The sequence below is a fragment of the Phodopus roborovskii genome, unplaced genomic scaffold (genome assembly GCF_943737965.1).
Source record: "Phodopus roborovskii unplaced genomic scaffold, PHOROB, whole genome shotgun sequence".
Lineage (NCBI taxonomy): Eukaryota > Metazoa > Chordata > Mammalia > Rodentia > Cricetidae > Phodopus > Phodopus roborovskii.
Window position 1 is genome coordinate 40586 of NW_026125868.1, and position 22499 is coordinate 63084.

Here is a 22499-nt window from a genome sequence, read left to right on the forward strand (position 1 = left end):
AATAAACAGTATTTAAGAATAGTTCAACAAAGCTGGGCATTGGCCGTGCATGCTTTTAATTCCAGCACTCAGGAGGCAAGGGCAGGTGGAACTTTGTGAGTTCAAGGCTAGCCTTGTCTACAGAGCAAGTTCTAGGACAGGCTCCAAAGCAATACAAAGAAATCCTGTCTTGAAAAACCGAAAGGGAAAAAATTTCAATGAAAAAGAGGCCTTAAAACTCATTTAATTTAATCTCAAAAGTAAAAAATATGAAAGTAAACAAATAGGTGAGTATGGTTGTACATGCCTTTAATTCTGAGAGTGGGTAGGCGAGGCTTGAGGACTTCAATGAGTTTAAGGCCATTCTGGTCTATGTAGCAAGTTCAAGGGTAGCTAAGCTATGTGGTGAGAACCTTCTCAAAAATAAAATTAAAATGTAAAACCATCTGTGAACCAGATGTATTAACTTATATTTATAATTCCACTGCTCAGGAGGCTGAGCCTGGAGCATTCCTATGACTTCACAGCCAACCTGGGCTACAGTGACAGATCCTGTCCAAAAGAAAAACATTGTGCAATCTGGAATCTGCTGCTTCCTTTGAGAATTTTCATTGAGAATTTACTACATCCTATTTACTTTTCTAAACATCTTAATCACTCTGTGTACACAGTTCTTATAATTATTTTGTTAGATACCAATGATCTTCACTTTACAATTAAGAAATACTCTAATTCCTAGAAGAGAAAGAAAAAAAAAGAACTGAAAACTGCTGGGACAGGTGAGGTATGTGCTAGAAAAGTTAGAAATAAAATTGTATCTTCTATAATTAATATTTTAATGTTTATCAAACAAGTTAAGTTGATTTTTTTCTTTTTTCTAATTCACAGGGTCTCCCTCTGTTGCCTACGGGGAGGGATATCTCTCCCAAGGCTCAAGGGAACCTCCTGTCTTGGCCTCCTGAAATAATGGGACTTGAGGTATGCATCACTCTGTGCACAGCTGGTTTGCTTCTTTTGTTTACCAGTTACTATAAGTAAAAGAGGTGGCAGATATTTTCAGGAATGCTTGTGCTTACATGCACACACACAACTTTCCCATATCTGGAACATGTGTTTGTAATGTTTCCCTTGCATGATACTTTAATTGTCAAAAAGCAATTTTAGTCTTTATTTAGTTTCCTTAAAATATGAGATTCCTGACATTGTCTAAAATGTAATGATGCTTCTCTGGAGTAGAGCACATTCATAAGGAGGAGAATCTGGTGGGGTATCTAGAAATACTTTCCTAGAAAAAATGGAAGAAAAAGAGTCCTATCAACAACCCTCCCAAACACACACACGCACACCATTTGAGTGCAATTTCTTTAATTTGCAATAATAGCTTTAACTGTGCTTTCAGGAGTTATACCTTTATTACCCCTACTGAAATTGTATCTATATTTATGAGAATTAATGACTGTCTTTACCATTGTAAACAAGAATGTCAAATGCCAAATAGTCTGTAATTTCTGAGGGAAAAACTGTGTATTATATTTTTCCCAGAAGCTTATTATATATGATTATGCCATCTGTGTTTATTTTTAGAGACTGCCTAGCATCTAAACAGACAAAACCAAACAGACAAACTCTTGCACCATCGCTACCCCAACATTTTACTCTAGAGGAATGTCGCAGTACATGGATTCCAAGCAGGTTAAAAAGAAAACCAGCTGATTAGATCTGAGAACCCAGTGAACGGGATGACGGCCACAGCTGCACTGGAGACACCAAAAATGGAGAAGAGTGCTTCCAAGGAAAAGAAGCAGCAGTCGAAGCAGGAGGGCAGCACAGGCCGAGGCAATACTGATTCTGAAGAATGGGTGAGCTCCGAGAGTGACCCTGAGCAGAGAAGCTTTAGGACTAGTCACAACAGCTACCAACCTGTAGATACTCAGCTGAAGAAGAAAGAGATGCCCTCCAAGCCACATCGCCAACTCTGTAGGTCACCCTGCCTGGACCGGCCAAGCTTCTCCCAGAGCAGCATTTTACAGGATGGGAAGCTAGACTTAGAGAAGGAATACCAAGCCAAGATGGACTTTGCTCTAAAGCTGGGCTATGCAGAAGAACAAATTCAATCAGTGCTTAATAAACTAGGCCCAGAATCACTTATTAATGATGTGCTGGCAGAACTTGTGAGACTTGGAAACAAAGGTGACTCAGAAGGGCAAATCAACTTGAGTCTGTTATTGCCACGAGGGGCTAGCTCCAGAGAGATTGCAAGCCCTGAATTGTCTCTTGAAGATGAAATAGATAATAGTGATAATTTAAGACCAGTTGTTATTGATGGAAGTAATGTGGCAATGAGGTAAGCCTGGTTATTTTTTTCTCTGCTTTTAAAATGGAAATTGTCTGCCATTGCAAAGCACTATAGTAAGTTCTCAGTTGTTGTATGTGTCTTGCATTCCTATATGTGGAGAACTATCCTTCCCTTGCCTCTTCATTCTCCTTTGAAATTGCTGCCATTTTTTTCCTTCAAGTATCTTTGACAAAACATTACAGATTAGTGGCGCTGCGTCAGAGAAAAAATATGTAGTGCCAATGTCCTGTCCTTTCTAGATTAATCATCCTCAAAACTGCTGCTTATATATTGCCAGTTGAAGGCCTACTTAGGGACTTTCTGTAATTCCCAATCACTAGTACACCACACTGGGCTCTTTCTGTCTTCCTTCAAGGCAAATTGCGATCTGGAAATTATGTTGGTTTCTATACCTATAACCTGTATTCATGCCATTTCCCAAACCAGAAATGATGTTCTTCTTATCTTCATACCCTTAAAGATGCACCACCCCACAATGACAGCTGTGGTTTTTCTAAACTCGGTGATTATAGTAGAATAAATACTTCTGTGCTAAAGATATCCACATGATAATCCCTGAAGCCTGTATATCTGTGAAATAGTAAAATAGACATTATGTAATGTATTTAACTTCAGTTTTAGCTGGGAAACATTACCTTGTATGATTAAGGCTGGCCAAGACTTGTTGCTAGAGGAAGGTAAGAGGATCAGAAAAAGTATTAAGATGCGCTATGGAAACAATAAATGGAGTGTAAAAAGGGGGCCATGACGACAGGAATGAGAGTAGAATCTAAAAGCTGAAAGTCAAAAGAAACATTTGAAGCCTGAAGAAAGAAAGCAGCTTTACCAAAACTTCAATTTTAGATTCCTCATCTCTTCAACTATAATATAATACTTACTATACATGTAGCAATTTGTTATAACAATGTGAAACTAATACACTGACTCCTGATGAGACTGAACTAGTGTCATCATTTATGTGAGTCAGTGTGCTTGTTCCTGAAAAAACTAAAAATAAAAGAAGATATGGTCCAAGTGTACCAGTCCTAGGGAATATATATATATATATATATATATATATATATATATATATATGTATGTATGTATGTATGTATGTATGTATGTATGATCCAAGAAGACAACCAAGATACTTTCATATCCCCATTTATTGATACATTATTCAGAAAAGCCAAGATACAGAACCAGTCTGAATGCCCATAGATCAATTAGTGAACAAGGTAACCAGTGTATACAGAAAAGAATTTTGTTTTGGTTTTGTTATTATTGATGTTTGTTTGTTTGTTTGTTTTTTGAAACAGGGTTTGTCAGTGTAACATCCCTGATTGTCCTGAAACTCACTCTGTAGACTAGGCTGGTCTTGAACTCACAGAGATCCACCTGCCTCTGCCACCAGAGTGCTGGAATTAAAGGTGTGCGCCACCATCGCTCAGCTCAGAAAAGACTCTTATTTGAAGGAAAATTGAGTGAGCCAGAGATTATCATTTTAAGAAAAATCACTCAAATTCAGAAAAAAGAAAAGCTGTTTTTTTTCTTCTCTGTCTAATATAGATATAAATGCATAATTATTATTTATGAACATAGTAGAAAAGATGGATGAAGGAGGAGGGAGAGTTCTAAATTGAGGAAAAGGGGGAAAAAGAGTGTACTAAAATAAAAGAAAGACAGGCTATCATATATTTCTTTTATATTCATAACCTAGGCTTAAATATATACATTTATATGTACATACGGTATGGGTGTGTGTAGTCACACCACAGCAAATGAGAAAATTGGGAGAAAGAAAACCATTGAAAGGCAGGAAGAGGAGGGTGGAATATGTTAGTTATTTTTCTCACTCATATGACAACATATCTGACAAAAGGAGCTTAAGTAAAGAAAGGCTTACTTTGGCACACAGTTTGATGGTACAGTCCATTAGTTAGGAAGGTGTGATGGTAGAAACATAAGGCATTGCATTCACAGTCAGGAAGCAGAGAAAGATGAAGATTGCTGTATGGCTACAATGCTCCTTTTGTTCAGTCAAGGACTGCTGTTAATTCAGGGTCTATCTTTCTTCATCAGCTACATGTAAAACCTAGCAAGGAAACAGCAAATCCAGTCTTGGTGTCTTGTTGCTTGGATTTATGATGGCATCATCTGGGCTCCAATGAGCTTGAGAATCCTTACCCCTCCAGGGCCTGTTACCTGTAACATACAACTTCTCTTTGATGATGACTCCATTGGTACCCTCAACTTTTCTCAGTAGGTGTCTTTATAGTACCAGTACCTCCAACATCCTGAAGTTCCGGTTGGAACTTACACTACACCTTCCCTATTTCATGCAATGGAGTTTTAGGACCACCTTGTGACATTGGTACAAGACTTGATGAACCCAAAGTCTTTCATTTTAATGTCTGTGAAAGCATTACCATGAATATGATGCTTCCCAGTTCAGCTGGGATATCTAGATATAGTCTAACTCCTTTCTATTATGGCAGTATTAGCCTCTAGAGGCCATTTTTTGCTGGACCTGAAAAAAAACATGATCCTAGACAATTATTATTTCAGTAGAGAAATCCTTCAGATGAATTTTCAATTTAAGTTCTCTCCTTAAAATGCCATTACATTATCACAACATGGAACCTTACACCAGGGAAGTTTAGCCCAGAAAGAACACTTCTCATCAAGGGAGATTTTTCTTTAACATCCCTAATGTCCTTAATGTATACATACTTTGTCTCCACCTTCCTTCTCCACAGCTCTAAACATACTCTCATTTCCTCAACAAACTTTACATTTTTCATGCCTTTATGTTGTACATTTTCCTTTTAAAATATTTCTTTTTTATTTTTATTTTACATATCGATCCCAGTTCCCTCTCCCTCCCTCTTTCCTTCTCTCCCACCCTCCCATACCTCATTCACACCCTCCCCTCCCCCCCAGTCCACATGTAGGGTGATGCCTTCCAGGAGGGGTCATCTAAATCTGTCAAGTCATTTAGAGTAGGGACTAGGACTTCCATCCTGCCTCTAGGTTAAGGGAGTATCCCTCCATGGGGAATGTGCTCCCAAAGTCCTTTTGTGTACTAGGGATACATCCTGGTTCCACTGTCCGAGGTCCCTTAGTCTACCCAGGCTATCTAACAGAGACCCATGTTCAGGGGATCTGAGTCAGTCCCATGCTGGATTCCCAGCTATCAGTCTGAGGGGCCCATTAGCTCCTCCTTGTTCAGGTCAGCTGTCTCTGTCTGTTTCTGTAGCCTGGTCTTGTCCTCCCTCTCTTCATCTGGATTCCAGTTCGGCTCAGTGTTTAGTTGTAGGTGTCTGTTTCTGTTTCCATCAACTACTAGATGAGGGCTCTATGATGGTGGATAAGTTAGTCATCAATCTCATTATCAGGGAAGGGCATTTAAGGTACCATTTCCACTGTTGCTCAGATTGTTAGTCATCTTTGTAGGTCTCTGGGACATTTCTGTAGAGTGAGTTTTCTCTTCATGAAGTGAAGAACAATACACTTTTTAAAAAATTTCCTCCACCAACAATTTTAGTCATTACAGTTTAACTCAGTTCATTACTCAGTAAATTGTAGCAGAAATGATTCAAGAGATGGCTCAGCCATTAAGGTCCCTGGGTGTTTTCTGGATGACCCAAGTTCACATCTTCTTTATTTTATTTTCTTTTATTTAACATTGTTCTTTCCTTTTACATGCCCACATTCCTTATTTCATTTTTAAAATTACTTTTCTCCTAGTAGATGTAAAACTTCATAGCTTATTCTGCATTGTCATTGCCACTTTATTTTCTAGTGTTGTTGGCATAGAGAGGGCTTGTCTAGCTTTAAATTGTACCTTGCCTTATGGTTTAGTTTGGTGGTGTTGCTGGCACAGAAGTTTGATTTTTTCCCTTCTTTCAGTGTTGTGTTTGAGACCTCAAAATAAGGCTGAGGGGTAAAATATCACCCCCCCCAAAAAAAACCAAGAGGCACTCCCTTCAACAAATGTACAAACCACAACTTAAAACAACAGAAATATGAAACACACAAGAAAACACAACTCTGCTGAAAAATCACATTGCCTAATGGTTAAATCTTAACATATTGAAATTGTTGACTCCTACACAATGAAGTCAAAAGTTCAGTTTGGAAAATGGCCAGTGACCCAAGGATAGTTCATATGGATACATGAAGAATGGAAGCCAATTTAATGAGTCAATTCAAAGATTGCTTCAGAAAATCAGAAACATGGATGAAACAATTGAAATACCTAAAGTATAAACATTTGAAATGAAAAATTAAATAAAGCAAATTTAAATACAGCAAGAAGCATTACTGATAGACTATGTAAAGCAGAAGACAATTCGATATTGAAGACAAGGCAGAAACTATGATGTTCACGCAGCAATAAAGAAAAAATAAGCAAATATAAAACTATAGTTTTCAAGGATTTCAGGATAGAAGAGAGCAAACTTAAGAATACATGAGGTAGACAAAGAAGCTGAAATACACATTGCATGCTCCAAGTACATCCTTAATGAAATATAGAAGGAGATGGAGAAAAGTTTTGGAAGTTAGGGGTACTGACTGCTCTTCCAGTTGACCTGAGTTCAGTACCCACATCAATGAAGTAGCAACAAGAGGACATACCTTCAGCCACAGGGGATCTGACATCCACTTCTGACCTTCGCAGACACACTCACCCACACAGTGTACACACACGCATACACACACACACACACACAGAGAGAGAGAGAGAGAGAGAGAGAGAGAGAGAGAGAGAGAGAGAGAAAGAGAGAGAGAGAGAGGTGAAAAATTAAACCTCTTTTAAAAATAAGAAATTAGGGGCAGGAGAGATGTCTCAACTGTTAAGAATAGTTGTTGCTCTTGTGAAAAACCTGGGTTCAGTTCTCAGCACCTACATGTTGGTTTACAATGATCCATAACTTCAGTTCCAGAGGGTTAAATGCCAGTTTCTGACTTCTGCAAGTACTCGGGAAAAATTATCATAAATATAAATATAAAATAACATATATTTAAAATTTTAAAAACAAATTTATTGTATAAAACTCCCAAATCTAGGGAAGAATGTAGACATCCAGTGCAGAGATCTGTTTGGTATAAGAAGATAACTGGCTTCTGCAAGTTGGACACCCTATACATACACAGAAACACTCTCTGTCTCTCTCTCTCTCTCTCTCTCTCTCTCTCTCTTAAATAGTTTTAATTCTCCAATTTAAAGAGAATAGTAAATGATTGGTTTAAAAAGCAAGATCCACTTATCAGATATCTGTAAGAAATACTTTATATACACACATGGAATTTGAACATTGGGCTCTTGAATTTTTAGTGGGACATTGAAAAAAATCAAGGATAACTTTAAATTCTAGGGTAAATTATAATAAAAAGATGACTTTTCAGAAATTTTGGGATAGAGTACTCTTATATTTTCGAAGTTTATAGGTATGGTTGCCTATATCCAACAAAGTTTTCAGAAAGAACTCAAATAAATAATCTTCGATATCAAGGTCTCAGGAAATCAAGAAAAAGCCAACTCCAAAACAGTAGATGGAAAGAATAATAATATTATGGCTGAGCCTTAGTTGACTCCCAAAGTTGAAGGTAAGTTCCTATTGCTAAGGACAATACACACTTCAGATACAAGACTCTTAGAGGAACCAAAGACCCCACCATTGGATACTCACCTTCATAATACCAGAAGGTACTGTGCAATGTGCCAAGGGAGAAAAGCATTCAGTAGTCTTACCTAGCTATGACATTGATAAATTACAACAGTGGTTGACAGGGCAAAATAATCCCACAGATATAACAGTGAGACTTATATCTTGGTAGTAACAGCTGCCTAATTGGACTTACGGTCCACTCAATAGGATGGAAATCATGACTGATATTGTAAATATAGCCAACTGGTAGATCTCAGAGGAGAACCAACTGCTGCCATTTTCCTAATGTACTATAAGCCCCAACTACATTTGAAATATACAGATAACTGTAGCTCTTTCATCTTCCCAAAGAAGCTTCATTTCACAACAGTTGAAGAGCATTAAGGAAAACCACAACTATTCAAAATGCTGAGAACAACTAACTGTGGGATCCCATGTCCCACTGGATAAATCTATAATATAGCCCCAAGACTTAAGGAACTGGAAACATGGACGAAGCAGCACATAGATTGTAAAAGCCAGACACCCATGAAATCTGCAGCAACATTGTTGTCTCCTAAATATGGTAAGGAACTACACCCATGAAATATTAACAGTATGCTTGTTTAAACAAGTACTGAACATCGATAACATGGATGGGAGAAATTGTATAGGTCTCCATTCCTATATGAGGATCTACAGGCAATTAAAAATTACTGAGAGAAAGAGTATTAGTTTTCCCAAGGGAGGAGCTCCCAAAATGGTTATCGAACCTCAAGTGGTAACCTTAAAAAGTATACATATCTGTACATCATTAAACACACTCAGCAGGTTGCATTCATATATTTATTAACAGATATATATGTGCATCAATAAGTAAAGAATAAGAAGCTATGAGTTTGAAAGTGAATAATGGGTATGTGAGTAAATAGAGACAAGTCCCAGAGATATGGTATAAGTGTATAATTATATTTTAATCAAGTAGAAAGTCTCTAAATTGATTTCAGTATTATATAGATGTACACAGTTTACAAAGAATAAAAATAAGAATAAAAGAAAAAATAGTTATTTGAACAGGTAAACAATATTGTTAAACTCTTAGTCAAATCAATCAAAAGAAATAGAAAACAAATTAGCAAAATTGAATATGAAAGGAAAAGAGGGAGATTAAAACAGACACTTGTGAATATTAGGGGAAATGTTACAGAATACCCTGAAAATTTATATTTAAAAAAAGTTAGACTTTTTGGTTAAAAATACATGACCTATCAAAAATTGTAAAAGGAGGAAAAATGCAATGCACGTCACCCATGCAGCAGTTGCTACAATCTCCAGAAAATAAACAAGGGATAGTCAGAGGCCAGCTATTCTGTGAAGCAGGTGGCTGTAGTAGGGTCTTGCCTGTGAGCCTATAACAGTGGTCACGCCTCTTTGGGCGTGGCTTTAGGTGTCCAGAAATGGAAAGAAGAAAGCATGAGGTGTGGTTTCTCCTCTTTCTCTTGGGTCAGCAGACCTGATTGGAAGAGCAGAGAATTGCTGCAACAGTTCTTTATTGTTATGTGTAAGTGTTTCCTAATAAACACCCATTGATCATTTATCTTGGGTCTAGTGAAATCTTTACACCTACACTTTCAATCTGAACTGGATCTTCCTGATCAAGCATGTATTCCTCCCCTCTCCTCTTCCTCCTAGCTATCTCCCTCTTACATCCGTACTCCCAATTTGCTCAGGAGATCTTGTAGAAACTGGTAAGTTTCTTAATATATATGACCTAACAAAGTTAAATCAAGATCAGATAAGCAATTTAAACAAACCCTTAACCCCTAGTGAAATAGAAGCAATAATCAAATGTTTCCCAACTAAAAAGAGAGAGAGAGAAGAAAGAAAGAAATGAAGGAAGGAAGGAAGGAAGGAAAGAATACTAAAGAAAGAAGCCTGGGGCCAGATATATAGATATATACAACACAGAACACTGCTACCATTAATACTCAATAACAATTAACACTCATACTCCTAAAATTATTCCACAAAATAGAAAAAGAAGGGACACTATCTAATTATTTTTACAAGGCCAAAATTATCCTGATACCAAAACCATAGAAATACTCAATAAAACCAGAAAGTTATAGACCAATATTCCTTAAGAACATAAATACAAAAATTCTTAATAAAATATTTGCAAACTGAATCTAAGAACAGATCAAAGATTATTCATTGTGATCACTTAAGATTTATCCTAGAAATGCAGGAAAAGTATAAAATACATAAAGCAATAAATATAATTGACCACATAGACAGAAAGACAGCAATCATAAGATAATTTCATTAGATTCAGAGAAGTACTTTGTCATAATCCAACATTCCTTGATGATAAAAGTCCTGGAAAGACTAGGGATAAAAGGGACATACCTCAACCTACTAAAGTCAATTTAGAGCAAATCCATAGCCAACATCAACCTAAATGAAGAGAAACAAAAGCATTTTTATTAAAATCAGGAACAGGAAAAGGATATCAACTCTCTGAAAACCTATTCCATATAATATGTAAACTCTTAACTAGAACAGTAAGAGAACTTGGAAGAATCAATACACTACAAATAGCAAAGGAAGAAAAAGTAACTTTATTTGAAGGTGATATGACTATACTCTTAAAAGACTCTAAAATCTTCACAGATAAACTTCTACAAATGATGAACACTTCAGCAAAGTATCTGGATACAAAACAAATTCATAAAAATCAGAAACCACCCTAAATACAAATGACAAATTGACTGAGAATGAAATTAAGGAAACAGAACCTTTTGGTTTGAATAAGAATGTTCCCCCCATAAGTTCATATATTTGAATGCTTAGTCACCAAAGAGTGGCACTGTTTGAGAAGGGTTAGAAGGTACAATGTTGAAATAGCTGTGGCCTTGTTAAAGGAAGTGTGTCATTGTTCGTGGGCTTTGAGGTTTCAAAAGCCCATGTAAGACCCAAGTCTCTCTGTGTCTTTGTCTCTCTGCCTCTGATTCTCTGTCTAGCTATGGATCAGGATGTAGCTCTTAGCTACTTCTCTAGCAACACACATGGCTGCCTCCTTAATCCTTGCCATGGACTAAGCCCCCCAAACCATAAGAAAGCCCCAAGTAATTGATTTCCTTTTTAAGAGTTGCCTTGGTCGTAGTGTTTCTTTGCATCAATAGAACAGTGACTAAGATACCAAGCAACTGAAAGACTTGCATAATAAAAAAGTTAAGACATTGAAGAAGATATCAGAAGATGGAAAGACCTCCCATGCTTTACAGTCCTTAAAAGAACAATACTCAACTTCATATGAAACAAACAAACAAACAAAACACTCTTTTGGAGGTATCACCAGTCCTGATTTCAAGCTCTATTACAGAACTATAGTAATGAAAACCTCATAGTATTAGCGTGAAAACAGACAGATGAATAAATGGATTTGAAATGAAGATCCAGAAATAATTCTACACACCTATGAACATCTGAATTTTTAAAAAGAAGCCAGAGTTATACAAAGGAAAAAAGAAAGCATCTTCAACAAATGGTGCTGGTCTAACTGGATCTATGCATGTAGAAGAATGCAAAATAGATCCATATCTATCACCCTGCACAAAACTTAAGTTCTAGTGAATCAAATAACTCAGCATAAATCCAGATTCACTAAACCTTATAGAAGAGAAAGTGAGAAGTAACCTTGAACGCATTGGCACAGGAGACAACTTCCTGAATAGGACACCAATAGTGCAGGTACTAAGAACACCAATTAATAAATGGAATAGAATAAAATACGCAGACATAAGGCTGTACAACTATGCCCACCATATTTTTGACAAAAATGTCAAAAATATTAATTGGAAAAAAGACATCTATAGTTAGACATCTACAACAAATGGTACTAGAAGACTAGATACCATCATGTAGAGGAAAGTTCATATCTTTTGCCCTTTGCAAAACTCCAAATGATCATATGGTGCTCTAAAACTCCTAAAAGAAAAAATACAGAGTGCAGAAAGGACTACATATCCTGCTACAAGAATTATTTTCACATATATGTTCATTGCTGTTTTAATCATAGTATTTAGAGAATGTAATCAACTGAGACATTAGTTACCATTCCGTTGTGATAAATACATTTATAAAAGAGTCTATTTGGGCTTATAGTTCTAGAATGAGTTGGAGGGGGAAAATGAGAGTGGATATTTTCAAAATACACTATATACCTGTTTGAAACTCTTAAGAATAAATAAATACTAATTTTAAAAGGTGAATAAAATATAAATCCTTATAGCTTCAAAAACAAGATATCTATAAATAAACCTAACCAGGAAGGTGAAATGCTTTTACAATTATAATTTTTAAATGGTGAAGAAAGAAATTGAAGAAGACACTACAAGAATCAAAGCCCTCTCATGCTCATGGATAGCAGATTTAATATCATGAAAATTGCTGTTATCAAAGGAATAAATGCGATCTCATTCAGTATTTCAAAGGAAATCCCTGAAGAAATAGAAAAACAAAACATAAAATCCATAAGTAAGCACAAAAGACCTGGATATTCAAAATAATTGTGGCCAAAATAACCAGGTACTTTATTTAAACTCTACAGAGCCATATTAGCAAAAACAATAAGGTGCTGGTAGAAAAACTGACACATAGACCAGTATAAAGCATTATGCATCCAGAGGTAAGCCATATAGATACACCAAAAAAATACATATTGGAGAAAAGCCACACTCTTAAATTACGTTGGGAAAGCTAGAATCTAATATATAGAATAAAATCATATCTCTGTCTCACCCTTTATAAAAAATAAAGATGGGTCAGTGGCATTAATTTAAGGCCTGAAACTTTGAGTCTTTAAGAGAAAAACAGAGAAACAGTTCAAGACCTGGTTATAAACAGGTTGTGGTGTCTAGTTTTCAAATTGACATAAACTAGAGTCATTTTGGAACCAGTAACCTCAACTGAGAAAATATTTCCACTAGATTGATTTTGGGCAAAGCCATGGAATAGTTTTGATTGATGACTGACATAGATCAGCTCACTTTGGCCAGTGACATCCCTGGGCTGATGCTTCTGGGTATTTAGTAAGCAAGCCATTGGGGAGAAAGGTAGAAAGCAGAATTCCTTCATGGCCTCAGCTTCAGTTCCTGCCTCCAAGTTCCTCCCTTGTGTTCCTTCCCTGATAAAAGAGAAAGTGGGAAATGCACTTAAAATTATTGAGACAGAAAAGGACTTTCTGTATAAGACTCTAATAACATAAACATTAAAAAAACTAATGAAGGAACCTCGTTAAATGAAAAGACTTTTGTAATGCAACAGACACCAACCATATTTGAATAAAGAGGTAGCTTACAGAATCGGAATACCTTTACTTGTTATACATCTGAAAGAGGGTAAGTATCTCGAATATACAGTGAAAAAAAAAACCTAAAAGAAAATCAACATCCCAACTAAAAAGTGGGTCATGGGGCTAGAGAGATGGTTCAGTGTTGAGGAAGACAGTAGAAGATGGAAAGACATCCCAAGCTCATGGATTGGTGGAATTGATCATATGAAAATTAACAAAAAGCAATTTAAAGATTCAGTGCAATCCAATAAAAATTCCTAATTATTTACAGAAATAGAAAGCACAAAACAAAATGTGTATGTTATATCTTTATAAATTATCCCCTTTATTAATAGGTGGTGCCCTTCTATATATCTTCTGATAAGCTTAGGATTGAAATCTACTTATCAGATTACAGAATGATTATGTCAGCTTTATTTTAGTTTCCATTCATTTGCTAGATAGCTTTTTCCTGATTTCACTGTTATTAGTCTTTGTGCTGTCATTATTATTAAGGTAAGTGGGGTGAAGACAACAGCCACTCGTGTTTAAAATAGTAAGCAGCTTGCATCTCTTTATTGGTTAGTTGAAGCTATTTAACTTTCAAGTTCTTATTGAGCTATAGTTATTAATTCTAGTAATTTGATGACTATCTTACTTCCATTTTGGTAAGAAAAAGCAAAGTAATTAAGGTTATACACATACAGACAGATGGCAGCATGCTGAGAGCTCTGAGAATTCAGGTCCACAAGGCAAAGTGAGAGTTTCTTCTTATAGGTCTCAAAGGGAGAAGGTTTCACAGTAGGAGCAAGCTTGCAACCAGACTTTATATCTTCATGGAAGGGTGACGTGAATTACAGGTGTAGGAACAGGTGACTCTGAGGATGGGGGGGATGCAAAGGAAGGGCATATCTTAGTTGAGGTGTACCCACTATGCAGCTAGGGGATGTCTTCCAACTTTAGGTGTATGGAAATCTTTTCTTATTATATTTCTATTTACTTTTGAGAATTTCATGCAGTTTGACCAAATCCACCCCTTCACTCCCTCACCTTAAATTTCCACCAGAACTATTCTACCATGACTCCCTTCCAACTCCATGTACTCAGGGCTTTTTTTTGTTTTGTTCTGTTTTCTTCGCACTAAGTCCAGTTTTTGCTGCCAGTATGATCATGAGTGTAAGGTCAACCACTGGAATATGAGCAGCCTATTTGGGACCATATCTTAATATATAGGCTTAATGGCTGATAGTATGACACAGAAGAGACCCCTATAACATGACATTGTAGAGTGGTGTGTGTGTCTGTGTGTGTGCACGCACATGTGTGCATGTGCTTGTGTGTTTAAATTTCACGTCAACTGTGTTCCACATAAGCTTTATCTAAACCTGTGATAATTACCTTTCTTTTTCAGTATGTCATGAAGAGAATACATGAATCTTTGAGCAAAGGTGGCAGTAGAAACAGAAAGAGGAAAATGAAATTTAATCATAGTTATCGTGTCTCCTGTTAAGTGGAGGGTTGTTATTAACTACCTTTGACATTGAATTAAGTTTATAATAGTACAACAGTCAATTAAAAAGAACACAGTTTTCTCTTTTTAAAAGTGTTCTTTGGAATTGAGGTGTGACTTAATAGTAGCAAGCTTATAGAGTTCCTGAGTTTGATCCTCTGCACTTGAAAAAAAATATAAGTTTGACATCATCAAGAAAGAAAATGTTATCCAGGAATGATATTGGTACTCTGTAATCTCAGCACTTGGAAGGGTGAGGCAGGAAGATCATCACAATCGGGAGGCCAGCCTCTGGATAGCAAGTTTCACCCCAAACTATGCTATGTAGTAATCTGTGTCAAGAAAATTGTATAAGAAAAATAAGAAAAAAATGTCTTTCATTAATCTCAGTATTGAGAAAAGGGCTGGTAGAGTGTTTCTTTTTTTATGTCTATTTTTAATCTTTTTTTCTCTTGTTCTCTATTGTTTTTGAAGCCATGGGAATAAAGAAGAATTCTCCTGCAGAGGAATTCAACTTGCTGTGGATTGGTTTCTAGACAAAGGCCATAAAGATATCACTGTATTTGTACCAGCATGGAGAAAGGAGCAATCCCGCCCTGATGCACCAATTACAGGTACTGTTTCAAATTTAAAAAAAAAAAATCTTTTCCTCGAGGGTCAAAGATAGAAAGATAGTTTGGAGAATGGCACATGGTCTCAATTTTGATGATTACTTTTCTAAGTTAAATATCCTAATATGTCTTTTAGTAAGTGCATTTTTTTTTAAAATAAAGTGACCCATTATGAAACCATCCTTGTTTTGTGGTGATAGTTAAATAAAAACTTCAATTTATAAAACCATAAGGCACATAACTTTTTATGGAAATGGTGATGTGCACCTGAAATCCCAATGCTCAGTAGGCTTCAGCAGAAGGATGATGAGCTTGAGATTGACCTGTGCCATATAGTGAGTCCCAGGGAAGCCTGTTTGATAGATAATACATTTTAGACAATATGGAATAAATAGGGTTATCAATATGACTAAATTTTGCAAGAAACTAAAGGTTACATGATATATAGGCAATCTTATTTTGTAGCAAAGAAACATGTGGTGTTTACAAATTAGGTGTAACAGAGAGGAGAAAACACCACAGACAGTAAGAACCACTCTGTGTCCAAGGCAAAGAAGGATTGGAGCCTAGAGATAATCACACTTTTTAAATCTCCACAAAAAAAGAAAATGTTTTCATTTTTTTCTTTCACATAACAAGAAAATAGAGAATAGCAATGAATATACAATAAGACACTTAATTGAATTATGTTTGTCTTTATATTAGTGAAATTCTACAATGAACTTTTAATATTATTTCTTAATGGAAGAAAGAACTCATGAACATAAAGGTGTCTAAATTCCACAAGAATCGTGATGTGTATCCCGTGCAAGTAAAAGTAAAAAATGAAAGTCTTTGCTATTTCTAAACCTAAACAGTCATGAGCGGGGCTAGAGATAAGAATATGGAACAATGGTGGAGCACTTGCTTACTGTGCTCTTAATTCAACCCATGGGAAAGAAAAATTTGATGCTTCAGAAAATGGGCAAGACAAATATCAAGACTGCTGGGGTCAGTTGAAACTGTTAGCACTCATCTGTTATCACTGCTCTTATGCCATTGATATAGAAGATTATGAGGTCCCAGGTCTCAAACAAAAAGAATGGTATATCAACTGTTAGTTCTTACTCTTTGTGATAGTTTTTTAAAATTAAAATTAAATGTGTCTGAATATAGGTGTGGTTTTTTTTCATTTTACTAAAAAAAAAAAAAAGACAACAAAAAACCACTAAAGTCTGAAAGAGAAGATGACTTATCTAAAGTCACAATCTATTTGATGTTGCAGCCAAAAAAGTAGCACACTTGTTCTCCAAGTACAAATAAAAGATTTATCTAGTGCTAACTTTTGTTTTGGTAATATGGGGAAAATGTGGTAAATTTCCAAAGATGATTTCTACTGTGTGGCATAAACATATTTTGATAGATCAAGATATTCTACGTAAACTGGAGAAGGAAAAGATTCTCGTCTTCACACCATCCCGAAGGGTCCAAGGCAGAAGGGTGGTCTGCTATGATGACCGGTTCATAGTCAAATTGGCTTTTGATTCTGATGGCATCATTGTGTCCAATGATAACTACCGAGACCTTCAAGTTGAAAAGCCAGAATGGAAGAAGTTTATAGAGGAGCGGTTGCTGATGTATTCTTTTGTGAATGATAAGTGAGTTTCTTTCTAGTAAGCTCTAAACAGTTAAATACAAATTACTACTAGTAATGTATTACATTTCAATAAACATATACTGAACACTTATTGTATACCATGGATTATGCTGGTTGCTACAAAAATAAAAGTCTGAATAGGAAGCAGGAATCACCATCAAGGGGCTTTAAGTTATTTGAGAAGAAAGGTAGAAATAGGGGATAGAGACAATAATGACAGGGTGTTAAAAGTTGCTTTATCTTTTGAAATGAACTTCACAGAATAAAGAGGGCTGCTGAATATGACATGTGAAAAGAACACTGAATAAATCTCTGAAGGGATGGAAGTGGCTGGTGTACTGGGCAAAACCAACATTCATGGCAGTATGACTGGTACATGAAAGAATAATTCACAAGAAAATAATCCTTTCTGTGTGATCAAGTAGAAACAAAAGGAAGAAATACTGTCTTGGGAGGTAGAAAGCACAATTAGAAGGCTACGACTATAGTGCAGGCAAGGAGACGGAAGGCCTGAACTCTTATAAACTGTGGTAGTGACAGAAGGAAACACGTTCACTTCTTGTCTTGCTTTCAGATTTATGCCTCCAGATGATCCTTTAGGACGCCATGGTCCAAGCCTTGAGAATTTCTTAAGAAAGAGACCTGTTGTTCCTGAACATAAAAAGCAACCATGTCCTTATGGTGAGTACTTCTGGACAGAATTAAGTTCTGCTTGAAGGGAAACATACAGATTCTTTGAATACTTCTCATTTGGAGAATTCTCTTTCAAGTGAAAAATCTTGGTTTGCACACTGTCTGTGTATGGAAATCTGTGTCTTTATGTACTCCCAGTAAGGTACATAAGAAACATCTTAGAAACTGCATGAGTCAAAGGTAACTAGAATTGAAGGGGAGATTATTTGTCACTTGTGAAAATGTTCTTTAGATGCCTTAAGTCCTGAATGATGTTGCTCGAAGTAAGGCCAAGCAGAAACTGCATAGCCTATGGAAGCAGAAGGGACAGTTCCAAAGGGTTAACCCTAAACGAGATCATGTTTCTCAGGCAGATGACTATATCTTCTGTCAATGAATTATAACATTTTTTTTCTTCCCGCTTGCACTGCAGTTGCCTCCATTGTATCTAAAATACAATTCTTGTGCCCTAACCAAAATCCCCCTGATATAAAACTTATGAGCCTAACAGTGCAACATGAACTGTTTAGTCTGAGGCTATTTAGGATGTTTATGTTTGTTGATTAATTACTTGCTGAGGGGTGTGTTATTTTTGTTGTTGTTGTTTTTGATTTTGTCTGCGATTCATGTTCAAATCAGAGTATCTTCATGTGTGTTGTCTCATTTCATCTTGACAAGGACCCTGTAATATAGACATGATCATGAATCTTGTTTACCAAAGAGGAAAATGAGCCTTAGAAAATAGTCTCTCGTCCAGGTCCCACAGCCAGTGAAGTGCATAGCTGCATTTGAAATATAGTTCTCACTCGGCTCTTCCCACCACATCATTCTGCTTTCTGTTCCTCTAGGCTGCCTCAACATAAAGATTATGCCTAAGAAAAGTTGTTCATCACCAGAAAACTAAGGCTAGTCAACTCCTCAGCTCTTAGCTCTTAACACTGCAATTTCCTGCGAAGCTTTCCACTCTCCCTCTCCCCTCACTGTATGTGGTGACTCCTTGGTGTTGTCTGTTGCTCATCTTTGTGGAGTTAATTTTCTGCCTTAACCCTGAACAGTATAACCCTAACCTGTGTGACCAGAATGTTAGGACAATTTCTGGAACAGAGGGTTACATCACTATGAGAGAGAGTCTTACCCCAAGGCATTATTTTTTCAGGCAAAAAATGCACCTACGGCCACAAGTGCAAATACTATCATCCGGAGCGGGCCAACCAACCCCAGCGTTCGGTGGCTGATGAGCTCCGCATCAGTGCCAAACTGTCCACAGTGAAAATAATGAGCGAAGACACCCTGGCCAAGTGTGGCACAGGGATGTCTACCGCCAAAGGTGAAATAACCTCAGAGGTCAAACGTGTGGCCTCCAAGCGCCAATCAGATCCCAGCATCCGGTCTGTGGCTGCAGAACCTGAAGAGTGGCTGTCCATTGCCCGTAAACCCGAGGCCAGTTCTGTTCCTTCACTTGTGACTGCTTTAAGTGTCCCTACCATCCCTCCCCCTAAAAGCCATGCAGTGGGTGCACTCAACACCCGTTCAGCCAGCAGCCCAGTGCCAGGGTCCTCCCATTTCCCACATCAAAAGGCCTCTTTGGAGCACATGGTCAGCATGCAATACCCCCCTATCCTGGTTACCAACAGTCATGGTACCCCTATTAATTATACTGAGCAATATCCAAAGTTTGACACCATGGGGGACCATGACTACTATTCAGTGTTAAGCGACTTCTCCAAAGTGAGCATCAACAGCATGCATAATCATGAGTACTATACAGCTGAAGCAAACCAGGGGGTATATGTTCGGAGTCCCAGCCTATGTACTGACAGTCACATGAGCCATACCAGGAATGACAACTATTCCTCTTACAACAACTTGTACGTGGCTGTAGCTGATGCCCATCCTGAAGGCACTTTGAAGCTGCACCGCTCAGCATCTCACAACCATCTTCAGCCGTTTTCCCATGGTTACCATGAAGCCTTAGCGAGAGTGCAAAGTTATGGTTCAGAAGATTCCAAGCAAACACCCCACAAGCAGTCAGTCCCTCACTTAGCTGTACATGCCCACAACTCAGCAACTGGAGCACACTCTAGCTGTTCTGGAGACTACACTATGCCTCCCAATATCCATCCTGTGGGACCCTCCCAGCCAGGCCGTGCTCTGGTGATGACTCGAATGGACAGCATTTCTGACTCCCGCCTCTATGACAGCAACCCCATGAGGCAAAGGCGGCCTCCTCTGTGCAGGGAACAGCATGCTAGCTGGGACCCATTGCCCCGGGCAGCTGACTCCTATGGATACCACTCCTATCCCTTAGGTAACGGTCTCATGCAACCATGTTATGAACCAGTCATGGTAAGGAGCATGCCTGAAAAAATGGAGCAGCTTTGGAGGAATCCTTGGGTTGGAATGCGCAATGATGCCAGGGAGCATGTGATACCCGAGCACCAATATCAGACATACAAGAACCTCTGCAACATCTTCCCTTCTAACATTGTCCTTGCAGTGATGGAGAAAAATCCCCACATGGCAGATGCTCAGCAACTGGCAGCCTTGATTGTTGCCAAGCTTAGGTCTGCTCGTTGACATAAGACTTATTTCTTTACATAAATATGAATAGTAATAATACACGATACTATAATTCTAATAAGTAATACTTTGTGTTGTACTTTTAAAATTACAGAATGTTTCTATCATTTTAGTACATAACAACTCTGTGAGGTAGATCTTGGAAACATCTAATTTTAAATAGAAGGAAGCTGAAATTTGCTGAGATTAGCTGACCTGCCAAGGCCACTGCTAATAAATGACCAAGTCAAGACACAAACTTAAGTTCTCTGGCCCAGTGTCCCATGCCATTTCCACTGAAGTGTGGAGATAATGGAGGACAAAACCCAGGCTTTGTCTAAATGCAAGAAACCCCAAGGGATTTCATTACCATTCTTTTTTTTTTTTTTTTTTTTTTTTTTTTTGAGACAGGGTCCTTCCTTGTAGTAGCACAGGCTTTCCTGGAACTTGCTATGTCGACCAGGCTGGCTTTAAACACACAGAGTGCTAGGATTGAAGGCATGTGCCACCATACCCAGCCACCAGTGTTTTCCTAGTCACACATTCCATATTATAAAGTATGGATCATCTGTCCAATTTAGAGAGCCAATACATGAGGATCAGCTTGTATTGTGAATTAACCTTTTAAGGGTTTTATAATAGAGGTATTTAAAACTAAAAGTAAGCACAGATTTTATTGCATGGGTATCTGATCATTCAATATATTTAGCCAAGTATAGGGTCACATTGAAGCTTCTAGAGATATAGTTTAACCCTCCTCTTATCAATTCTACTGCATGTATGAATTTATATATTTGGTTTGAGATGTGTTTGTATCTCTGGTATCAACTTTTCTATTGTGATAATAAGACGGCAAGCTCTATACAGTCTATAGTTTACACCTGTATAGATCACAAATACAACTTGATTTTGTCACATTTTATAGTTTCAATTTGATTCAAAAGTGAAGTCACATGGCAACATTTAAATTTTGCTTTCTTAAGCACCAGAGTAAAGCAGCTGTATTTCCTTTACATATTTTACTTGACCATGTTTATTAACCATTCTTAGCTTTCAAGTCTCTTCACTTTAGCAAATTAGGGGTCAGCCTGAAGCTTCTTATAGCAGAGGTACTCTTGAAGTGCATATTCAACCCTTAGTATGTATATAATACACAAGTACTAAAGAGCTGGACCAGGTCCAAGGAACTTACTACCAGAATCTACTTCCCTAATCCCAGGAGGGTTGACATTAAGCGATATTTATCAAGTTGGAATTTCTGACCAATTCAATATTACAGGACAAAGCTTAGCAAAAGAGAGTGCATAGCCATGTATGACCACTCTCTCCTGTTGTCCGTTTGAGCAATAAGATCAGTCATTGGTGGAGCAGAATTCTTTTAGGAAACAAAACCAGGGTATTTATTTTCTAGGTGGCAGAAGAGCAGCTTCCCAAGGGGAAGTGCTCTGCTATGCAGCACTTCAAATCCATGCTGAGGGCACAGTGGGGTAGATAATTCCGAGGTGCATTATTAAGGAGGGTCTGACTTTTACATCAGGCAGCACCATTTGCACAATTTGAATCTTCCTCTGCATAGAATTATTTGTAGCTTAATGCCTCTACAAGAGGTCTTTATTGTTTTGTTTTAAGATGCGCCAAATGAGCCCTCCTTTCTGAATCCATTGTATATTTCAACATTTTGAACGATGACCAGCTTGCAATTTCCGATGCTGGAACTTACTAACTTCTACAGTCCTTTTTCATGAGAGTTGAGAAGGCCTGGCCTTGGCCTTTTGTTTCTTCATGAGAAGGTATAATACTGCCTATAAATGTTTCTTACTGTGAAACACTCTGAATGTGAGATGTAGTCAGGGTTGTTTCTGGTAGTTTGAATAATGGCTTTCACGCTGCTTCCCAGCTTTCTCTCTGTGAAAGTTGAAGAATAGTAAGTACATCTTAAACAATAGTCATTTAGCTACAACTTTACATCTATCTCTTCCTACCTGCTAATTCTTCCATTCCCCAGGATACTGATAAAGTGTAACATTATGTTCTATCAGTTGGTCCACACAAACTGACAATTGTCACTGCCATGCTTCCTATCTCAGGCAAGCATGGCTTCATACCCTGAATTTCTTGGCCCTTCTAAATCTGCCCCTTGACTAAATCAGGGTCTTTGACAATCTCAGATTGTTCTGATGCCTTTGTACCAATCAGTTCATCTTCCTA

At 37.4% G+C, this 22499-nt stretch overlaps 1 protein-coding gene across 1 annotated transcript; it reads left to right on the forward strand.

Annotated features, from left to right (window-relative positions):
- Positions 1-864: 864 nt before the first annotated feature.
- On the forward strand, positions 865-20677 carry Zc3h12b (zinc finger CCCH-type containing 12B). The gene is made up of 6 exons (XM_051178868.1): positions 865-957; positions 1564-2323; positions 15288-15427; positions 16827-17061; positions 17635-17741; positions 18889-20677. Exons 2-6 carry the CDS (start codon positions 1719-1721, stop codon positions 20307-20309), a joined length of 2508 nt encoding a protein of 835 aa, XP_051034825.1. The 5' UTR covers positions 865-957; positions 1564-1718; the 3' UTR covers positions 20310-20677.
- The last annotated feature ends 1822 nt before the right edge of the window (positions 20678-22499 follow it).